The sequence below is a fragment of the Spermophilus citellus genome (assembly GCF_964194105.1).
Source record: "Spermophilus citellus genome assembly, chromosome: 5".
Lineage (NCBI taxonomy): Eukaryota > Metazoa > Chordata > Mammalia > Rodentia > Sciuridae > Spermophilus > Spermophilus citellus.
In genome coordinates this window covers 117,209,681-117,233,916 of record NC_138186.1, presented here as the reverse complement: position 1 = coordinate 117,233,916, position 24,236 = coordinate 117,209,681, and the positions used below count along the sequence as shown (strand labels likewise).

At 38.8% G+C, this 24,236-nt stretch overlaps 1 protein-coding gene across 2 annotated transcripts in view; it reads right to left on the bottom strand.

Annotated features, from left to right (window-relative positions):
- Nucleotides 1-24,236, bottom strand: part of FIG4 (FIG4 phosphoinositide 5-phosphatase) — a 128,054-nt gene that overhangs the window by 70,933 nt on the left and 32,885 nt on the right. For both annotated transcript variants that reach the window (XM_081295820.1, XM_081295819.1), the window contains exons 8-10: nucleotides 21,839-21,939; nucleotides 19,943-20,105; nucleotides 19,258-19,355 (exon numbers count right to left, since the gene is read on the bottom strand). In XM_081295820.1, the coding sequence (XP_081151946.1) occupies nucleotides 19,258-19,355; nucleotides 19,943-20,105; nucleotides 21,839-21,939 (362 nt within the window). The remainder of the gene's footprint in view (nucleotides 1-19,257; nucleotides 19,356-19,942; nucleotides 20,106-21,838; nucleotides 21,940-24,236) is intronic.

Here is a 24,236-nt window from a genome sequence, read left to right as displayed (position 1 = left end):
TAAATAAACAAATAATATAAATTCAAAAAAAATAAATTCTTCACTGAATTAGAGTCAATAGACAATGAACTTGAAGAGTCACGGGGATCAAGTTTCTCCTTACTAACCTCCCCACAGCCTCAAGAAACCCAGTTTACCCATCACAGGCCTGGCCCTCAGGCTCCACAACCCATTCCAGTAAAGATAGCCGCTCAAGAACCAGAAGAGAACCCCCAATTCCATCCAGCTGAGGACAAGAGGGAAATCAACTGGGTCTGGATGGACAATCCCCAAACTGCCAAAGCAGAGAGTACTTTCCCAGCCTTCACATGCTTTTAAATTTGACTCATAAATACTGGGTGAGATAGCCAAGATAGGCACTTTCTTCCTCTTCCTTTTACACTGGGGCAGAATGACTAAAGCTGAGATGCTGCCTCTTGCCTGCAGTATCTCCTTAGATATCACTTTGCCTTTAATTCAAGGGGGAAAGTTCTTTATTGATTGGCTCTGTAGTTAGAATGCTGGTCTGCTACTTACTCCCCTTGGACAAAGTTGTGAATTTCCCTTGGTCTCCATTTTTTCATCTGTAAAATGGGGTAATAACAGCATCTCCCTTAATACATTAGTGTGAACTTTAAATGCAACAAAAAGCAGTTCTTATAAGAATAGTGGGTGCATGGTATAATTAGCTGATTTTATTTTTCTTCTGATCTTAGAAACAAAAAAAATTCCATAATAGTGACACTGAAAAAGTGTCAGGGCACTATTGCTGGCATCAAACTAGTTCTGTGTTGCTTTCAATAATGGAGATTACTTTCCAATTGCCATGAATTTTAATTAGATAACCACTGTGGAAACAAAAACAGTATCTATTTCACACTGATAAATCAAATGGGCAAATTAGACAAGAACCAAAAACAGTGTTAAATCAGTTTAGGATGCAAGTCTACTTAGCTTATTTTTTTTAATCTGAGAAAATTAAATTACATATCTGGAATATTTCTCAAAAGTATTTTAAACCAAACCAGGTAAACAAAAAATTTTTGAAATTCTTATATCAAAGCTGCCATTTTATGATATAGAAAGAAAGATTATTTAATCAACCTTTAGTCATCTCTATGTAAAGAATCTTCTTTATGCACAGTATATAGTGGGTTAGTGTTAATGGGTTGTTTAATCAATCTTCTTAGGGTCACAGAACCCTTTAACCACCAAATGAAAACTTCACGTATACAAGTCATTTTACATAATGTTTCAAGGGTTCAGAGATAATGACCATCAGTGGTCTCCAGATTAAAAACCTCTGATGTACAGCTTACATGTGATCTCAGGTTAACTTCCTACTGCTACCCAGGAGCTATATTGAAGGCACATGGATGGCCGAAAAATGTCTTTCAATCAGTGCCTCAAATTTCCACAACTAGGGAGAAGTTTACTACACAGGGTAAGAGAAAAGAAATTTAAAATAAAATATTTCAATTTAGTAACTTCATATAATGGTAGAATAGACTTAACATCCCTCAGTATCATTCTATACACATATGCATTCTTTGACTCTTGAATCACAAGGTAATAAAATCTCCTTTTAAGTCAACAAATAAACATCCTCTTTGTTTCTATGTAAAATAACCAATGACAAAAACCAGAATTTTTTCTATGCCATGAAATAGCAACTTAATCTTTAAGTTATTCTCTAGTTAATCTCTAGTTATTGCCAGGATTTTTATTACCATGGAACAATTTTTTTAAGTATAATTTAAAAATCCACTAGCTGGCTTTAAGTATTCAAAAATAAATATAGACATGAGAAATCTTGGAAGGAATAAAACCAAGAAAAAACCTGAATAAACCTGCTAGCTTCATTAGCTTTTTAGCTACTTGCTTTTATTATCAATTTCAGAGGTCACATAGCTAAGCAGTATATTCTCATTAGCTTTGCTACAAATAACACTTCTGACATATGTTGATGGTGGTAATGGCTGCCTAAGCTGTTTTTCAGGAGCTTAGGGGCCCTTTTATCTATCACAAACCAGTAGAAACCACAAGTCCTTCACTTGAACCTGTGCAAGTGTCCCATGAGTGACCTTTGACATCAGGGGGCCAAAAATCCATCCTCACGGCATGCTAACTGCCATTTTCTGAACATGAATCCTATGAAGATACTTGAAGTTTGGTTCTGTTAAGTGTAGAACACTGTTTATTTCACTTTTCCTTACTTTCATCACCTGTCTTCATGCTTTTACTATCCTCTTTCTTTATCCCATAAATACCCCTAAATTCTATGACGAGGCAGATTTGAGAAAAGATTGCCTACCTCCACATGACTGACCACTTAATAAATAAACTCTCTATTTGGCAAAACTTCTTGTTTCAGTGATTGGCATACTGTAGGGTGGGCAAAATGGGCCTAGTTCAGTAGTAGGCATAGTCTCCAATAATATATATGTTATAATTTAATTCTTTTTGAATATGCATAGTTAATAGAGAATTATTTCAAGCACTGTAGACTTGAATCTCCATTTAACCAGAGCACTTCAACCATACCATAAGGATGCTGTAAGATAGGAACAAGATCCTAATTTAGGTCTAGGTTTATATACCAATAATGTTTTGTAACTCACTGCTTGAGCAATAACTTATTCCTCTAATAATAATGTCTTATTTTCTATACATTTATTGGAAAAGTATTCAGGAACATTTTTATTATTAAAATTTTCCTACTTTCATTTTTCAATTATGCATAATATAGCTACTATTCAATTCTAAGCTAAGGTTATAGATTATCCAGTTATTACCTTATATTATTCTGAGATGACAAGGAGAGGAACATCAATATGAAAACTCCAAATTAATGTAAATAAATATCTAGAAAATGGCATATTTAATATCTGAATGCTTTATTTTACAAATTCAATATCTGGAAGGATGTGATTATATAAATCAAAGATAAAGAAACAAATTAAGCTGACTGCCTCATCGTCACCTTCCTCTCCCAATCCCTGCACCTGTCATTTATGGGTCATATGCTCTTGATCACACACACACACACACACACACACACACACACACAGACACTTTGAGCTCACGCATTTGGTTATAATGTACAGTTTATTCCTGGGAACTACCTTTTCCTCTGCCCCAAGCTTTGCTCCATCCTACTTGACTTGGAGTACCTCTAATTTTGCTTACACTCCAGTTAGATCCCCATTTCTACATGTTAGATCATGTCATTATCACAGGTAACTGCTCTGCCTTCAACATTTCTTATCCAAAACCTCTTTTATTCTCAAATTGATTTTGCTTTAAATGCCCCACCTTATAAGGACCTCAATCTACCAAAAATTCCACTTTCTCTAGCAGTCCTCATTTTTATGTCCCCTCCTTTATCCAGCTCAGCTTCTATGATCCACTTCAACCATATAATTTGTCAATATCCAAAATGCCTTTGATCCTGTTTTTTTAGGTCAGACCTATCTGGAAAAACTAAATGAACACAATTACCTACCACTTTTATCTATTCTTATACACATACACATGCCCTGCTGGGAAAACAGGAAGCAATAGTAAAAAAAAAAAAAAAGTTCCATTTAAGAAATCACTGCCAACTTGAAAGTGGCTCTTAGTACTGCCTGAATGTTTCTAGTCAACTTACACTCCCACATACACAAGGCTTTTAAACCTTTTCCACTATGCTCAAACGTCCAGTCCCATCAGATGACCTTTCCTCCTACCTTAAAGAGAAATTAAGGCTGTCAGAAGGGAGCAGGCAAGTACACATGCATACATGTGCACATGCAACACATGCACACACAGTGCATGCCCTTGTTCTCCAAGATGAATGTTATTCTCTTTCCTCTTGACCTAGTTAATGCCTCTTCCTTTAGACTGAGGCTGACTCATCACATCTTCAGGAAAGACTCCTCTTCCTTGATGAGCACTCATGGCACAATTTATCCCATACTGGTACCTCTGCATTACTTCACCATCCCCTCCATGAGCTCCATAACAGCAGGAACTGTTTCTATGGCTGCCTTGTCACACAGGAAATCCTCATAAATACTTGTTAAATGACTGAACAAATGCAAAATTCTTTTTTTTAACTAAACTGATTTATATTTATTAACCAACATCTCAAAATAAACTCAATACTACTACGCTGTTGGCTACTGCCACAACAAAACAAAAAACAAAATCTTTGTTTTTCATACTCTCAGGGCGTTCTGGGCTGCCAGAACACAAGAGATGCCAACAAATTTATTCTGTGATCTCCCTAACCTCCATCCAAGGCCTCTGACCTGTATGCCCACTCACATATGACCAGTCCATGCACTCTGTCATGAATCAAAGGACATCTCTGAGCTTCTTACCTTCCCATCAGATTCTTGAGCAACAACAGAATCCCAATTTCTAAATCTAGTCTTTTGATTCTATTACTACTGTTACGGTATAAATATGAGGTGTCCCCCAAAAGCTCCTGTGTTAAGCAGGAATATTCAGAAACAAAATGATTAGATTATGAGAGCTAAAACCTAATCAGTCCATCCTAGTTTAAATGGACTGTGGGAAGCCATTCTAACACATGATTGGGTGACTCCCATTAAGGGCCTGAGGCGCTTTGGCTCTGTCGAAGCTTTCCCGACCCTTTCCTGATGAGAGAGCCCATCCGTGTGGGGGTGTGCCTGACCACTGACCCCGGGGACCCAATCACTGACCCTGACCTTGGAGTGCAGCCCCCCCTCAACCTTCATTGGATGGAATTCTCCCCTGAATCTCTTGTTCCCCAATAAAGGGCTACTCCCAGGCGTGTTCACTCTCTCTCTCTCCTGCTAGCCCTGAGTAATCCTCGCTGCCCTGCTGGGCGGCTAGAGGTGGGAACCAGAGAGGTGAGACGTCTCGGACCTAGCAATATAAATAAGGTAACTGGTCTGTGTGTTTTATTTCGATCTCTTCTAACTAACTTTATGCCTAGAACCTCATTAATGAAACCACTGCGCAGGCCGCGTGGTAGAATTGGCGCCCAACATGGGGCATTCTAGATTAGTTAGATTGAGTGGGAGCGCGCTATAAAGATAAGGAAAAAATAAAGATAAAGGAAGATAAGGAATAAAAATAAAGATAAAGGAAGAGGTGACAATTTGAGTCACAAAAGTACCTGGAGATATCAAAGGAAAGAGACGTTAAATTACTTAAAATGGGAAATTCAACTTCTACGGGTAAGGAAATGTATCTGACTATTTTAGACAGTATAATTAATCAGAAAGGAAAACAGATAAAGAAAACTCAGTTATTACAATTTTTAAAGATTGTAGGTGAATATTGTCCTTGGTTTTGTGACCAAGAGTCTCCAAAGTTACTTACTTGGGAGAAATTAGGAAGGAAGTTACAGAGAGTCTGTCTTTCTAATGAACTACCTGGAGGCATATAAAATATACAGAAAAATTGGACGGCCCTAGAAGTTTGTCTTTTTGAATATATGGGCCAGAGTTCGTGGCAGCCTGAGGACCTTTTAAAAGGCATTCAACGAGCTGTTAAGTCTATTCAAATGGAGAATCAGCCTGAGGCTAAGTTAATTCCCTTTCCCTTAAGCCGTTTAAAAACAAAGGCACTAGGGGCCAAGCCAAAGGTTAGAAATGTGAACTTAAACTCGCAGCCCCATGCGGAGGATTCAGATGGCGCGAATCAGCCCGCCTTCTCGCCGCCATCATTTCCTCCTAGTGGGAGCCGAGCAACAATACGGGGAATTCCAAGGGAGGTCGCAGAGTGTGATGTCACTGGCGCCGACCAGGACAGTCCGCGATTTTTACCGGGACAGAGATCACAGTTTTCTTAGGACCTTCAAAGACAGTTGAATTAAATCCTGAAACGGGGCCAGAACAAATTCCTACTGGGATTTTCGGGCCGCTTCCTGATAATACTGTAGGTTTGATTTTGGGACGTAATGAATTAAAGGGAGCAATTGAGGTAATACCTGGTGTGATAGATTCAAAATTTAAAGGACAGTTATATGTTACTGTAAAATCCAATTATGCCCTAAGGCTCACCCCAAAGGATATTTTTGCTCAATTAATATTATTGCCTTGTGTCTCAGAAAGGCACCTGCCGGTAGATTCAGTTTCTAAACCGCCAGACAGAGTATACTGGTCCCAGTTAGTACGGCAAGAACGCCCTTTATTGAAACTTAGAATTAATAATAAAAATTTCCTAGGAATAATAGACACAGGGGCTCATATCTCAGTATTGTCCAGTAGGTTTTGGCCTAGGAACTGGCCTTTGCATGTAGCACCAGCTAACCTAGAGGGAATAGGACAGGTTTCACAGCCTGCTCAAAGTGCCAACAATCTCCGTTGGGAAGATTCTGATGGGAACAGTGGAGTATTTAAGCCTCATGTGTTAGAGTCTTTACCAGCTAACCTATGGGGAAGAGATATTTTAACCAAAATGGGATTGTTATTAGTTACTCCAAATTCTATAAGGTCAGTTGAGGAAGTTAATCAGAGGTATTTTCCTGGAGATGATAAGGAGACCCTTCAGGAAGAGTATCTATTTACAAGCCAGTCTCCACGTCAAAGATTAGTAAATGCTCCAAATCAAAATTTTTACTAGGGGCCCTGAGTACTTCCCCGATCCCTAAGACAGCTGAAAAAATCACATGGCTCACAGAGGAGCCTATATGGATTGCTCAGTGGCCCATCTCAGGGGAAAAGCTTAAAATAATTCATAGATTAGTTGAGGAACAACTTCAGGCTGGTCATATTGAACCAATGCTTAGTCCTTGGAACACACCTATTTTTGTTATTAAGAAAAAGTCAGGAAATTGGAGATTACTACAGGATTTAAGGGTGATAAATCATGCAATTCAGCCTATGGGATCATTACAGCCAGGACTTCCTTCCCCCACAGCCATTCCTTTAGATTATAGCTTGATGGTAATAGATTTAAAAGACTGCTTTTTCTCTATAAGGTTGCATCCTGTAGATTGTGAAAGATTTGCTTTCACTGTCCCAGCAATTAATTTTAAGGAACCTGTTAAAAGATATTGCTGGAAGGTACTTCCCCAGGGAATGCGTAATAGTCCTACACTGTGTCAAAAATACGTTGATCAGGCAATAGATCCCATAAGAAATAGCTTTCCTGATGCATATATTATTCATTTTATGGATGATATATTATTGGCTCATGCTAATCCAGAAGTACTTTCAGAAATTTTTACTCAGAGACTTCACTTACAGCAATGGGTTTATGTACAGCTCCTCAAAAAATTCAAAAGGTATCTCCTTTTCAATATCTAGGTCAGATAATTCAAGGACGTACAGTCCGTCCCCAAACTCTTCAGATAAGAGTTAAGGAGTTATGTACCCTTAATGAGTCTCAAAAACTATTAGGAGATATTAACTGGCTGAGGCCATCCTTAAAACTAACTACTTCTAAGTTAAGTCCTTTATTTCAGATATTACAAGGAAATCCTTCTCCAACCTCTCCACGGCAGCTAACTTTGGAGGCCAAAACAGCCTTAAGAAAAGTTGAAATTACAATTAAAAATGCACAGCTTACTAGAATAGATCCTAAAGAAATAGTGTATTTATTAATATTTCCAACTGAGCATACCCCAACAGGAGCCATATGGCAAAGATTAGGAGTTATTGAGTGGATTTATTTATCCCACTCCCCTCAAAAAACATTAATTCCTTTTCATGATTCTATAGCTCAATTAGTAATTAAAGGTAGAACTAGGATTTTACAATTAATTGGATCTGAGCCTGATATCATAATTATTCCATTTTCTGTTCAACAGACTAATTGGCTTTTTCAAACTTCTAGCTCATGGCAGATAGCCTTTGCAGATTTTCCTGGGCAGATAGATAGCCATTATCCTCGTGATAAGATTGTAGAATTTGCATCATTAACGTCACTTATCTTTCCAAAGATTGTACGAGCTCATCCAATAGAGAAAGCTTTATCGGTGTTCACGGATGCTTCAAACTCCGGTAAGGCAGGTTTCTTCAGCCGTGTTCACACAGAGGTAATACAAACTTCTTATACTTCTGCCCAAAGAGCAGAGCTTCAAGCTCTGATTTGTGCCTTAGATTATTTTTCAAATGAGCCTATTAATATCTATTCTGACAGCTTATATGCAGTTGGAGTTACCAAAAATATTGAAACCTCAGTTATTGGGTTTACTTCATCACAGGAGTTATTTGAATTATTTCATAATTTACAAAAGACAGTGCTAATGCGAAAGTACCCATGTTTCATAGGACACATACGTACCCATACTAATCTTCCTGGACCTCTAGTTTCAGGTAATGACAAAATTGATAAGTTAGTAGCTTTTTGTCAACAGATGTCTTTGTATGACTGTGCCCTAGCTTCCCATTCCTTACATCATCAAAATGCTTCTAGCTTACGTAAAAAATTTAGTATTACCAGAGAACAAGCTCGTCAGATTGTAAGCCAATGCCCTAAGTGTGTTATTCACACTCCATCTCTGCCATCAGGGGTAAATCCCCGTGGATTAAAACCAAATCAAATATGGCAAATGGATGTAACTCATATTCCTCAATTTGGTAAACAATGTTATGTGCATGTCATAGTGGACACTTATTCTAGATTTATTTTTGCCACAGCACGTACTAAGGAAAATACTCAACATGTAATTTCTCATTGCTTAGCAGCTTTTTCCGTTTTAGGGTGCCCTATGCAGATTAAAACAGATAATGCACCAGCTTACGTAAGCTCTTCTTTTCAACAATTTTGCCAAGAGTTTAAAATTAATCATAAAACAGGAATTCCTTATAACCCCCAAGGTCAAGCCATTGTGGAACGAGCTCATTTATCTATTAAGCTTCAATTACAAAAATTAAAAGGGGGGAATAGGATTGTGACTCCCCAAAATAGCCTTAATCATGCCTTGTTTGTTTTAAATTTTTTAAACTGTGACGCAGAAGGTCACACAGCTGCTGAGAGACAAATGTCTCCCTCAGTAACAGGCCCCTTAGGCAGAGTTCTGTGGAAAGATTTACAAACTGGTCAGTGGAAGGGTCCGGAACCGGTAATAACATGGGGCCGAGGTCATGCTTGTATCTTCCCAGAAGGTGCTTTCCGTCCTATTTGGGTGCCTGAACGTGCTATCAGACATGGAGGAGATAGAACCCAGATTCAAGCGACTGAGGATCGAATCGGAGGAGCCACTACCCAGAAGGAGGAGATATCGGAAAAAGATGAAGAAAGACCAGATTGAACCAGCCGAAAAGCTGATTTCGTGGAAAGATGTGAAGAAGCTAACAACCCAGGCTTCCCGAATACTTCGACGCCTAGGAAAGAACAGGACCCCAGTCTTGATGGTAGCAACAGTAATTGCCCTACTGGGCTGTCAGGTAAAAGGGAATCAAGTAGACACTTATTGGACGTATTTCCCAGATCCACCCCTGGTACACCCAGCTGTGTGGACTGGAGAATCTATTCCAGTATTTACTAATGACTCATTCATGATGGGAGGATTTACAGATACTTATATTACTCCCAATCATGTGACTAGATTTAATTATTCTGGCTACAGTGCTCAATTACCTTTGTGTTGGTCACATGATAAACATGCTGGCTGTCTAAAAGTATCATTTGAAGAAAAGACAGCGATTGGTAAACCTAGACTGACAAATAATTCTATTTATGGGGACTTAAAACCTAATACTAGATCAGTAATTAAGATGGGACTTTCCCATAACAAGCCAGTCATTTCTGCAAAACCTCCACCGATACCCCACTGTCCAAATAGTTCTACAATTGAGATTGGCACCTTTCCTAAATGGATGGATTGTGTAAATACCTTTCCTGTACAACATAAGGTGTCTAAAGCTAGTGGGTATATTTTAGACTGGTCTCCAAAAATTGATAAGAGACAATTACGAAGAAATTCTGCTATGACACCTGCAGAATTTGTTAGTAATATTTTGACAAATAGTAAAGGAGGTGTTCAAAGAGATATTTGGCGTTTAATTGCTGCCTCAGGGTATTTACATTTTACAGATAAACCTTTACCAAAATTTGTCGGCAAGAACTGTAAAGAGGGATCTTGCTATGGCTTAAGAGCTTGTGTCCAATCTCCTTATGTTTTAATTATTGGAAATATAAAAGTTAAGTGGATAGATGACAGATATGTTTTTACTTGTAATAAGTGCAACCTAACTAATTGTATTTCTAGGTATAATGGAGGAAAAGGAGTGCTGATACTTCATCAGCCCTCTTTCGTTTTATTACCTGCTAATATTTCAGAGCCATGGTATGCTGATGCTGGTTTACAAGTCTTGCAGCAAATTCATGCCCAGCTAACAAGACCTAAACGTGCTATTGGAGTCATAATTGTTGGTGTTTTAGTGCTGGTCTCATTCATTGCCTCAACTGTCTCAGCGTCTCTGACATTGTCTCAGAATATTCAGCATACAAAATTTCTTAATAATTTAGCTCAAAATACTTCCAAGGCTCTGCGTAATCAAGTAAATATTGATGAGAGGATTGAGACTAAATTAAATGCCTTAGAGGCGACTGTTATAGACATAGGTAATGAACTTTCAGCCTTAAAATTTAAAGAAAGGCTTAAATGCCATGCTAATTATAAGTATGTATGTGTTACAGCTGCCAAGTACAATGCTTCTCTCTGGGATTGGGAGAAGGTTAAAAACCATTTATTAGGTATTTGGCAAAATAGTAATAATAGCTTGGATATTCTGGAACTTCATCACCATATCCAAGACATTCAAAATAACAGAGCTGATTTTTCAGATCCTTCTTCTTTGGCTAACCAAATATTGAAGGAGTTAAATGGATTCAACCCTGGAAATATTCTTAAAGACTCCGCTTGGTACATTATTGGATTATTCTCTTTGCTGTTAATTCTCTTTTGTATTGTAACTATAGGATGGCGAGTCTTCCAATCAAGAATCCAGGAACTCCAGAGAGTGAACCGCCGCCTCATTGTTAAGAAAATAAAGGGGCGATATGTGGGAAGCCATTCTAACACGTGATTGGGTGACTCCCATTAAGGGCCTGAGGCGCTTTGGCTCTGTCGAAGCTTTCCCGACCCTTTCCTGATGAGAGAGCCCATCCGTGTGGGGGTGTGCCTGACCACTGACCCCGGGGACCCAATCACTGACCCTGACCTTGGAGTGCAGCCCCCCCTCAACCTTCATTGGATGGAATTCTCCCCTGAATCTCTTGTTCCCCAATAAAGGGCTACTCCCAGGCGTGTTCACTCTCTCTCTCTCCTGCTAGCCCTGAGTAATCCTCGCTGCCCTGCTGGGCGGCTAGAGGTGGGAACCAGAGAGGTGAGACGTCTCGGACCTAGCAATATAAATAAGGTAACTGGTCTGTGTGTTTTATTTCGATCTCTTCTAACTAACTTTATGCCTAGAACCTCATTAATGAAACCACTGCGCAGGCCGCGTGGTAGAATGGACTAACTAACTGGGTGGCAATCATTGGCAGGTGGTTATGGCTGGGGGAGGTGTGTCACTGGGGGCATGCCCTGGAAGGATGTATCTTCCCAGCGGCCTATTCCTTCCTCCCTTCCCCCCCTCTCCCTCTTCTTCACTCCTTCCCCTCCCTTTCCTTCTCTCTCTCTCTCTCTCTCTCTCTCTCTCTCTCTCTCTCGCTCTCTCTCTCTCTCTCTCTCTCTCTCCTTCCCATCTGCTATGAGCTGAATACTTTTCCTCCACCACACCCTGAGCCCAGAGCAATGAAGCTGGCTGATCATGGACTAAACCTCTGAAACTATGAGCCAAAGTAAACTTTTCCTCCTTGTTGTCCTTGTCAGATATTTTGGCCACAGAGACACAAAGCTAAATAACACAACTATATATTACTTCATCTAGGAGTTCTGACAGATTGTAGAGAGAGCTGGCTGTATCAAGGCTAGGCTATGGCAGTTTTATCATCATGCTCCTCCAATTTGTCCTGGGAACTAGGGCAGAAATTTCATACACACACACACACACACAAAAAAAAAAAAAAAATCTGAGCCTGATATGCTGAATCACTTTCTTCCCTTAAAAACATACTACTGATTCCTACAGGTATGTAAGGAAAAGGCCACATGGAATCTGAGGCCAAAGAACAATATTTCAGATGGCTCAGACACTGTGAGCTGTCACAGCATGACAATCTACAAGTCTCTTCTCTAGGAAAACGGAAAGCACAACTTGTTAAGCCCCTTTGTGCTGATGAAAAGTTGTCTAGTGTGGACTAAGGCAATCAGCGGCCACCATCTTGGAGAGCTGAAGTATCCACCGCCACTCTCTGACAGATTGCAACAACAAAACAGGTGTGTCTCACTCAGCTCAGCCCCCATACATAGGGGGATTTCGCATAAAATCTCTCCTATCCTTTCCGGGGGAGGGAGTATCACAGTGAGCCTGCATAAAGACTAAGGGGAAAATAGAGGCACCTGACCTTCAACCCCCCCTCCCATCAGCAGCCAAAACAAAACCTGTCTAGCCAGCGCTGGGGGAGGGGCAAGCAGAAAAAATCAAAACCATAGAGTGCCAGGGATCCCAAAAGCCAACTGTGTGACCCCGGAGATCCAGGCTGTCTGATTCGCGCGGCCTGCCCCGTGGCTACAGAAGGCGAGGCGCCGCAGAGAAGGGACTAACTAGTAAGCAGGGAGATAAGTGGCTGTGACAACACGGTGGAATCCCGCCAGCCAAGCCCGCACTGACCCCCGGGCTGAGTTCGGGATTTAAGACAGGGAAGGAAGTGGTACAGTCCCATCCCCCACAAGGGTCACTCCACTAAGGCAATCAGCGGCCACCATCTTGGAGAGCTGAAGTATCCACCGCCACTCTCCGACAGATTGCAACAACAAAACAGGTGTGTCTCACTCAGCTCAGCCCCCATACATAGGGGGATTTCACATAAAATCTCTCCTATCCTTTCCGGGGGAGGGAGTATCACAGTGAGCCTGCATAAAGACTAAGGGGAAAATAAAGGCACCTGACCTTCAACCCCCCCTCCCATCAGCAGCCAAAACAAAACCTGTCTGGCCAGCGCTGGGGGAGGAGCAAGCAGAAAAAATCAAAACCATAGAGTGCCGGGGATCCCAAAAGCCAACTGTGTGACCCTGGAGATCCAGGCTATCTGATTCGCGCGGCCTGCCCCGCGGCTACAGAAGGCGTGGCGCCGCAGAGAAGGGACTAACTAGTAAGCAGGGAGATAAGTGGCTGCAACAACACGGTGGAATCCCGCCAGCCAAGCCCGCACTGACCCTTGGGCTGAGTTCGGGATTTCAGACGGGGAAGGAAGCGGTACAGTTCTATCCCCCACAAGGGAAACAAAACAATAGAGTGCTGGGGTTCCCAATAGCCACCCTCCACACCCAACAAACGGCAGGCCCAGAGTACAGTTTGAACTGCCGAGAACCATCACTCAGGGGAAATCTGGTCTAGCAGGAGAAACCAAGACTAGCAGGAGAAACCAGGGGACTAGAGGCAAGGCCCTCGCGACTGGGCGGCTGTAAACTGCAGACCCGCCGGCGACAGTTCACCCACTGCCCGCGTAACTGGGCGGTAGGAGAACGCCCGCCCGCTGGCGACTGATCACCTGCCCGCGGCCTGTGATACTGGGCGGCTGGAGACCGCCTGCCTGCCGCGACTGGGAGCTGAAACCAAACAGAGACAGTCCAGTCACACCCCCCCATTAGGACACCCCGGCAAGGAGACTGGGGCCCGTCATAGCAGAGTAGTGTCGTCACTGGAGCTCGGACGTCGGAATTCCTTCCCAGCGGAATCCACGTTAGCAGGCATAGTTTAACAACACAAAGGAGAGACATCAGAGTAATACAGAAACAAAACAAATCTATACAAGAGAGCAGAAACACGACAATCAAATAGAGCTGGAAAGTAACGTGGACAACATGAGGAAACAAGGGAAAAAAGGATTACAAACAATGCAAGACAACTCAATTCTACAGGAGGACATAGAAACATCAGAAACAGGGATAGGGAAAGAACTCAAGGCATACCTAACTCGAATGGAAAGGAATATTAGAGAAGACATGAGACAGCAAGTCCAAGAAATAAAAGTATATTTTGAAAATGAATTAAACAAACAAATTCAAATGGCAAAGAACGAGCTCTACCAGGAGATAGAGATCTTAAAAAAAAATCAAACAGTAATCCTAGAATTGCAGGAAACTATAAACCAAATTAAAAACTCAAACGAGAATATTACAAATAGACTTGATCAAGTAGAAGTCAGAACATCAGATAATGAAGACAAGGTTTATCAACTTGAAAAGAATATAGTCAACACAGAAAAGATGCTTAAATCCCATGAGCAATCTATTCAAGAGATATGGGATGTCATAAAAAAAACCAAATTTGAGAGTCATAGGGATAGAAGAAGGCACAGAGATTCAAACCAAAGGAATGGACAGCATATTAAATGAAATAATTCTAGAAAACTTCCCAGAGATGAAAGATGGAATGGATTGCCAACTCCTGGAAGCCTACAGGACCCCAAACATTCAAAACCATAATAGACCAACTCCAAGACATATAATTATGAAGATAGCCAACGTACAGAACAAGGAGAGAATATAAAAAGCTACGAGAGAAAAGAGGCAGATTACATTCAGGGGTAAACCAATTAGGTTAACGAGCGATTTCTCATCTCAGACTTTGAAAGCGAGAAGATCCTGGAACAATGTATTTCAAACGCTGAAAAATAATGGATTCCAACCAAGAATACTGTATCCAGGAAAATTGAGCTTCAAATTTGACAATGAAATTAAAATCTTTCACGATAAACAAAAGCTAAAAGAATTTGCAGCAAGAAAACCAGCTGTGCAAAGCATTTTGAGCAAAACACTACAAGAAGAGGAATTGAAAAATAGTGCCCAAAACTAATAGCAGGAGGTATCTCAGTAAAGGGGGAGGAAAGTAACCAAAAAGTAAAACTAGCCAAACTAAAATAAATAAATAAAGAAGCATGACTGGAAGTACAAATCATATTTCAATTGTAACCTTAAATGTTAATGGCCTAAACTCACCAATCAAGAGACATAGGCTAGTAACCTGGATCAAAAAAACAAATCCAACAATATGCTGCCTTCAGGAGACTCATATGATAGGAAAAGACATACACAGGCTGAAGGTAAAAGGTTGGGAAAAATCATACCACTCACATGGCCCTCGGAAGCAAGCAGGAGTGGCCATACTCATATCGAATAAAATCAACTTCAAACCTAAGTTAATCAAGAAGGATAAAGAAAGACACTATATACTGTTAAAAGGAACCATCCACCAACAAGACATAACAATCATCAATTTGTATGCACCAAACAATGGAGCTGCAGCGTTCATAAAACAAACTCTCCTCAAGTTGAATAGTCAAATAGACCACAACACAATAATTATGGGTGACTTCAACACACTGCTCTCGCCATTAGACAGATCCTCTAGACAAAAACTGAATAAAGAAACTATAGAACTCAACAGCACAATCAATAACCTAGACTTAACCGACATACATAGAATATATCAACCATCATCAAGTGGATACACGCTCTTCTCAGCAGCACATGGATCCTACTCAAAGATAGACCATATATTATGCCATAAAGCAACTCTTAGTAAATATAAAGGCGTGGAGATAATACCATGCACCATATCTGATCATAATGGAATGAAATTGGAAATCAATGATAAAAGAAGGAAGGAAAAATCCTACATCACATGGAAAATGAACAATATGTTATTGAATGATCAATGGGTTATAGAAGACATAAAGGAGGAGATGAAAAAATTCTTAGAGTCAAATGATAATACAGACACAACACATCGGAATCTATGGGACACAATGAAAGCAGTTTTAAGAGGGAAATTCATTTCTTGGAGTTCTTACCTCAAAAAAAGAAAAAACCAACAAATAAATGAACTCACACAATACCTCAAAAACCTAGAATAGGAAGAGCAAAACAACAGCAAATGTAGTAGAAGAAATAATTAAAATTAGAGCAGAAATCAACGAAATTGAAACAAAAGAAACCATTCAAAAAATTGATAAAACTAAAAGTTGGTTCTTTGAAAAAATAAATAAGATAGACAATCCCTTAGCCATGCTAACGAAAAGAAGAAGAGAGAGAGAACTCAGATTACTAACATACGGGATGAAAAAGGCAATATCACAACAGACACTACAGAAATACAGAAAATAATTAGAAAGTATTTTGAAACCCTATATTCCAATAAAATAGAAGATAGTGAAGATATTGATAAATTTCTTAAGACATATGATTTGCCCAGATTGAGACAGGAAGACACACACAGTTTAAACAGACCAATAACAAAGGAAGAAACAGAAGAAGCCATCAAAAGACTACCAACCAAGAAAAGCCCTGGACCGGATGGGTATACAGTGGAGTTCTACAAAACCTTCAAAGAAGAATTAATACCAATACTTTTCAAGCTATTTCAAGAAATAGAAAAAGAAGGAGCTCTTCCAAATTCATTCTATGAGGCCAACATCACTTTGATCCCAAAACCAGACAAAAATACTTCAAAGAAAGAAAACTACAGACCAATATCTCTAATGAACTTGGATGCAAAAATCCTCAATAAAATTCTGGCGAATTGAATACAAAAACATATCAGAAAACTTGTGCACCATGATCAAGTAGGATTCATTCCTGGGATGCAAGGCTGGTTCAATATACTTAAATCAATAAATGCTATTCACCACATCAGTAGACTTAAAGACAAGAACCATATGATCATCTCGATGGATGCAGAAAAAGCATTTGACAAAGTACAGCATCCCTTTATGTTCAAAACACTAGAAAAACTAGGGATAACAGGAACTTACCTCAACATTGTAAAAGCTATATATGCTAAACCTCAGGCTAGCATCATCCTAAACGGAGAAAAACTGAAGGCATTCCCTGTAAAATCTGGAACAAGACAGGGATGCCCTCTATCACCACTTCTATTCAATTTAGTTCTCGAAATAGTAGCCAGAGCAACTAGACAGACAAAAGAAATTAAAGGCATAAAAATAGGAAAAGAAGAAATTAAATTATCGCTATTTGCAGATGACATGATAATGTACTTAACAGACCCAAAAGAGTCTACAAAGAAGCTGCTAGAGTTAATAAATGAATTCAGCAAAGTGGCAGGTTATAAAATCAATACGCATAAATCAAAGGCATTCCTGTATATCAGCAACAAAACCTCTGAAATGGAAATAAGGAAAACCACTCCATTCACAATATCCTCAAAGAAAATAAGATACTTGGGAATCAACCTAACAAAAGAGGTGAAAGATTTATACAATGAAAACTACAGAACCCTAAAGAGAGAGATAGAAGAAGATCTCAGAAGATGGAAAAATGTACCCTGTTCATGGATAGGCAGAACTAACATCATCAAAATGGCGATATTACCCAAAGTTCTCTACAGGTTTAATGCGATGCCAATCAAAATCCAAACGGCATTTCTTGTAGAAATAGACAAAGCAATCATGAAATTCATATGGAAAAACAAAAGACCCAGAATAGCAAAAGCAATTCTAAGCAGGAAGTGTGAATCTGGAGGTATAGCGATACCAGAGTTCAAACTGTACTACAAAGCAATAGTAACAAAAACAGCATGGTACTGGTACCAAAACAGGCAGGTGGACCAATGGTACAGAATAGAGGACACAGAGACTAATCCACAAAGCTACAACTATCTTATATTTGATAAAGGGGCTAAAAGCATGCAATGGAGGAAGGATAGCATCTTCAACAAATGGTGCTGGGAAAATTGGAAATCCATATGCAACAAAATGAAATTGAATCCCTTTCTCTCGCCAGCCACAAAAATTAACTCAAAATGGATCAGGGAGCTAGATATCAAATCAGAGACACTGCGTTTGATAGAAGAAAAAGTTGGCTACGATCTACATATTGTGGGGTCGGGCTCAAAATTCCTTAATAGGACACCCATAGCCCAAGAGTTAATAACAAGAATAAACAAATGGGACTTACTTAAACTAAAAAGTTTTTTCTCAGCAAGAGAAACAATAAAAGAGGTAAATAGTGAGCCTACATCCTGGGTACAAATTTTTACGCCTCACACTTCAGATAGAGCCCTAATATCCAGAGTATACAAAGAACTCAAAAAATTAAACCATAAGATAACAAATAACCCAATCAACAAATGGGCCAAGGACCTGAACAGACACTTCTCAGAGGAGGACATACAATCAATCAACAAGTACATGAAAAAATGCTCACCATCTCTAGCAGTCAGAGAAATGCAAATCAAAACCACCCTAAGATACCATCTCACTCCAGTAAGATTGGCAGCCATTATGAAGTCAAACAACAATAAGTGTTGGCGGGGATGTGGGGAAAAGGGTACACTTGTACACTGCTGGTGGGGCTGCAAAATGGTGAGGCCAATTTGGAAAGCAGTATGGAGATTCCTGGGAAAGCTGGGAATGGATCCACCATTTGACCCAGCTATCGCACTTCTCGGACTATTCCCTGAGGACCTTAAAAGAGCGCACTATAGGGATACGGCTGCATCAATGATTATAGCGGCACAATTCACAATAGCTAGACTGTGGAACCAACCTAGATGCCCCTCAATAGATGAATGGATAAAAAAAATGTGGCATCTATACACAATGGAGTATTATGCAGCACTAAGAAATGACAAAATCATAGAATTTGCAGGGAAATGGATGGCATTAGAGCAGATTATGCTAAGCAAAGCTAGCCAAGCCCTAAAAAACAAATGTCAAATGTCTGCTTTGATATAAAGAGAGCAACCAAGAACAGAACAGGAAGGAAGAGCATGAGGAAAAGACTACAGTAAACAAAGACGAATGGGGGGAGAGAAACGGAGAGAGAAGGGAAAGCATATGGAAATGGTAGGAGACCTTCAATGATACATAAAATTATAAGAGGTCATGAGGGGCAAGGGGGAAGGAAAAAAAAGGGAGAGAATTGAACAACAGCAGGGGAGGTAGAGAGGGAAGATGGGAGGGGAGGGGATGGGAGGGGGGATAGTAGGGGATAGGAAAGGTAGCAAAATACAACAGTCACTAATATGGCATTATCTAAAAATGTGAATATGTAACAGATGTGATTCTGCAATCTGTATTTGGGGTGAAAACGGGAGTTCAAAACACAATTTGAGTCAAATGTATGAAAGATGATATATCATGAGCTATGTAATGCTTTAAATAATCAATAAAAAAAATTTTAAAAAAAGTTGTCTAGTGTGTTTGATAAGCACATCATACCTTTACTAAATTCAAAATGATGATGGGGGAGCCAAACCTCTGAAGCATCTGGTCAAAGTGAAGGGCAGCCACATGAGCAAACGGATCTGCCTGGTCCACTGAGAAGGAAAAAAAATAAATGAATACTCAAATAAAAATTATAAAGCAGAAATAAGCATTCTTTAAACATCTTTTACTGTTAAAAGAAATATAACTCAATTATCTAGTACTTTTGCTCCCCAAATCCCTCTCAAGGATTCACTAGACACTCATTCGTCATGTGTTCATTAAATGTGAATGCTTTTAATATTTCTGAGGTGAAATATAAAGCATTTTTAATAGTCAAAATTAATGATACATTTCTTTCATAAAAACAACAGAAGGCTGGGTGGGGTGCCATACACCTATAATCCTAGCGACTCAGGAGGCTAAAGCAGGAGAATTGCAAGTTCAAAGCCAGCCTCGGCAAATTAGTGAGGCTCTAAGCAACTTAGCAAGACCTCCACCTCAAAATCCATAAAAAAGGGCATGGGGCTGTAGCTCAATATAGAGTACCTGCCTAGCATATATGAGGCACAATAGAAGTTACTCTTCTTCCTTAGCTACTGTACAGGACCTAAGTATTTATTAGATTTCTGTGACTACAGTTCATTATCTCTAAAGATGAGTAGAGAAGAGTTACTATTAAAAAGATTGCTCCACACACATGTAATAGGTGGTTTAGGCATCATAGTTGAGATGTCCTGGGACCAGTATAAGGGAACTGATCCTCTAACTTGCACATAGGAAGAATAACTGCCTGCAGTAAAGGACATCACAGAAGCATCACAGAGTATCTGTTCAGTCTCCACTTCATTTGCAACATCACCCTGGGAGGGAAAAAAAAGTGCATTTAAAGATATTTTGTGTTCTCAGAACATTTGAATGAAAAAATTTTCAAGAATACAATGAAATTATAACTCCTATTCTTTAAATGTCTTAAAAAGAAGTAAACGTTATCAATATTCAATGTGCATACTAGAAAAGCAAAACCATTAAAATGCAATAAAGATAAGCAATTAAAAATATCATGGAGACTAGAAAAAAATCAAATTAAATAGCTAATAGCTCAAGTAACAGAGAGCAGCTTGACTGGGGTAGTAGTAAGGAGAAACAGAAAAGAAAAACACTTACATGAAATTATACAGGAGATGAGGAAGGCCAGAAAAATATAAAAATTGAATTCTGGAAACCAAAGAGGAATGAAAGGACAAAAGAGATTCAAATAATACCTGATAGACAAAAGTTAAAAAGGGGGGATGGTGGTTATGGTGGTGGTGGAGGTAGCTTTACTTATAAAAGTACACACGGGTATGACAAAGAACAATTTTAGAAGCATTAATAACATGTGTTTGCAACTTAGATGCCCTTCAGTAGATGAATGGACTAAAAAATGTGGAATATATACACAAAGGAATATTACTCAGCAATAAAAGAGATAAAATCATGGCATTTGCAGGTAAATGAATGGAGATGGAGAAGATAATGCTAAGTGAAGTTAGCCAATCCCAAAAACCCAAATGCCAAATGTTTTCTCTGATATCAGGAGACTAATTCATAGTGCGGTTGGGAGGGGGAGCAAGGGAGGTCTTGGCAAACTCTAGATAAGGCAAAGGGGTGGGAGGGGAAGGGAGCGGGCATGGGGGTAGAAAAGAGGGTGAAATGAGAGGACATCATTACCCTAAGTACATGTATGAAGACACGAATGGTGTGACTCTACTTTGAATATAACCAGAGATATGAAAAATTGTGCTCTATATGTGTAATATGAACTGTAATGCATTCTGCTGTCATAAATAACAAATGAGAATAAAAAATAAAATTAAAAAATAACATGTGTTTGATAATCCTTTGACCATTTCAAAATAAATAATATAGCTGCAAAATTCTGATTTTTCTAAAAGTATCAGTTAAAATGAATTTCAGTGCTGATATAAGTTGAAGAACAATATTGCTATTTTAATCCAAGATCAAAACCTAATGCCCCACTCAATCTGTCTTTTTGATGACACATTTGCTCAAGACTCAAGCTGTCTATTATAGGCAGAGAGGGAATACTCAAAGGAGTAACATGGCTGATGACAAGATGGGTGGACTTCTGTTGTTATTTTCCAGATGTGAACAGTAAAGAAGTCTGGGCAAAAAAGGGAAGAGGACAATGGCTTTCCCATGTCTTGCTCTACTTTGCTTTTCATCATGAACGTACTCTCAATAATGAGGGCTGTCTTCCAGGTATTTTTTGAGTGGGGAGCTTTGCCATTTTTGTCTCTATATTAATATGTACTACATTTGTTCACATATTTCATAAATGGCTCATCCTCTAAAACATTAGACATTTCATAACTCCATTGTGTAACTCATTCTAAGATAGCTGACTTTTCAGAACATTTGTATATTAGTCATATTTCTCACAAGTTTCATATACTCTGAAGAACTAATTATTCTCTTGATAATAGCCCAGACTAAGAAATTGCACTTCTTCAATTCCACTTTTCTTCAGCTATGTCAGCAAAGCTGATGTAACAGGTTAAAATGTTGGCAGCGATTATGTCTGTCATCTTACCTCACAGTTTGCTCCTCTCTTGAGAAAACGGGTCCCAGCAAACTTACTGGATCTTCTTGCTATTAGAGTGACATACACAGGTCGTCCATAGATCAACAGCTCTTAGAATTCAAGTTAAATTTGTTTAGCATTCATAAATGTCACACAAAACCAAGAGAATCATTATACTTTAAGGGTACATTTAAATATATCTTGTCCAGTGGCCTAAAGACACCAAAAACACTACACAAGAATGGAAGAAAATTGAATCTGATAAATATTCAGAATTATGCAGGAATATTAGCAAAACCCAATCTGTCTAAGGTGTGATTTCTATGAATTCAGAGGAAATGGTACTGCCCAAGGGTAGATCTGTCTTTTCTTATAATCAAATCATGTAAGAAAATAAGTACAAATAATTCTGCCTATAGTCTTCAGAGTCATACACTTTCCAAAGAAAGCATGTGTCATTAGGATGTTTAAATTATGAATTAATATAGAATATTGAAGAAATAGAGTAAACATAATTCTATAAAACAGGTCCAAAACCTGAACACTGAATTCACGTACAATGCTTAACAACATACATCTTATTAGTTATGGGATTTTATTTATAAACTTCTGAGCCATACTCTCATCTACTATAAAATGGGAATTTAAAAGTAGCTATAGGTTAAAAATCACTGATTTAAAATCTAAAATTCCAAAGCTCCAAAATCTGAAAATTTTTGAATACCAACATAAGCCACAAGTGGAAAATTCCACACATGACCTCGTGTGATAGGTCATAGTCAAAATGCAGGCACACTAAAAATACTATATAAAATTACCTTCAGGACAAGTATTTAAGTTTTATAGGAAACATGAATTTCACATGTAGACTTGGGTCTCATTCCCAAGATATTTCATTATGTTTATACAAATATTCCAAAATCCCCAAAATCCAAAATCTGAAAGATTTCTGGTCCCAATCATTTTGAATAAAGGAGAGTCAGCTTGTACTTTTGCTAGGTGATTGGGAAGACTACTCGAGGTAATTCTTGTAAACTCCTAATGCCTAGCCTATAGTAAATGTTCAATAAAGAGCAATTACTTTTATCTTCATACAGACTTCCAGGATTCATTAAATGCTTGATAACCAGAAAACTAGATTCATCTTTTAAACTAATAAGCTTTAAAATGATAATCTATGATGCTGTTCATTGTTTTAAAAAACCAAACATTTATTATTCTTAATATATCCCAGGTCCTGGAGCTAGATCTTAGAAATACAAAATGGTTTAGAACTACATTTTAGAAACTATAGCACATTCTCTTTGGTATCTTTGGTGGTGAAAAAAAAAAAAAAACAAAACTTGTTTTTTTCCTCAGGTGAATTTTATTTTGGGGAACAGATGAAAGTGATTCAGGGTCAAATCTCATTATGCAGTGAATGATCAAGTTGATAATACCACTCTCTGGTTGAAAATGATTATAAAGTAATAAGCCTGATTTTCAAGTGTAGCACATCAATCTCACTCATCTCCATTTCCAAAGTCCTGTGTCTGCATCTAGCCTCTCTCCCCACGTGCCATAAAGAAGACAACACTGACACTCTTTAAGGCAAACCTCTCGGGCTAGGTATGCCCCTTGATTCCACTCGTCCCAAATGGTCTGGCCTAAGAAGGCACAATAATGTTTAGGTCACATTCACCCACTTAGTGGTCTCAAAGAAACCACTCCTTTAAAGCTTTAACTATAGGTCTTAAAAAAAAAAAAAAAAAAAAAAGAATGTCAACTAAAAAATGCAAATGCACAAATGCCCTCCTCTCAAAAAGAACAGAAAAAAACTAAATCCACTTGTAGATACTATACACTGCCTTTCTAAACCTCACAATATAATGACAATTTCTTGAATGCCTTCAACATTAACTAGAAGTTAAATGAACGATCAAGTTGGAGAAGGAAAAAAGTTTTCTTCAAATTGAACTCACCAGCTCACCCCAAAGTTCAACCTACTTCTATTTAGTATATTATTTTCCTTCATTTTACTTAACCCAGTTTGAAAATGGCTGTTCATTAAAGCTTCCTAAATATTACTTTACACATATCTCACCCTTCTGAAAAAAATTTTTTTTTCAAAAATTTAAACACCAAACCCAAAGTCCTTAGCCTGATCACTAAGGCTATCTGATCACTGGCAATCTGACCCCTCCAATCTGCTTTCCACTACCTCCTACCTTCCCAGGAGTTTTATACACAAGCCATGAGAACACTGCCATGTATTTTTCCATTTTTACTCTCACAGTGCTATCCCAACCCATGATCTCTCTCTCTTGTACTTTTGAGGTCTGAGTTTTATTTAGGGCCCAGTTCAAATTCTATTCCCATGAGACTGTCCTGAGCCATCCTCTCCACTTGCCAGGAATTCTGCTTCTCC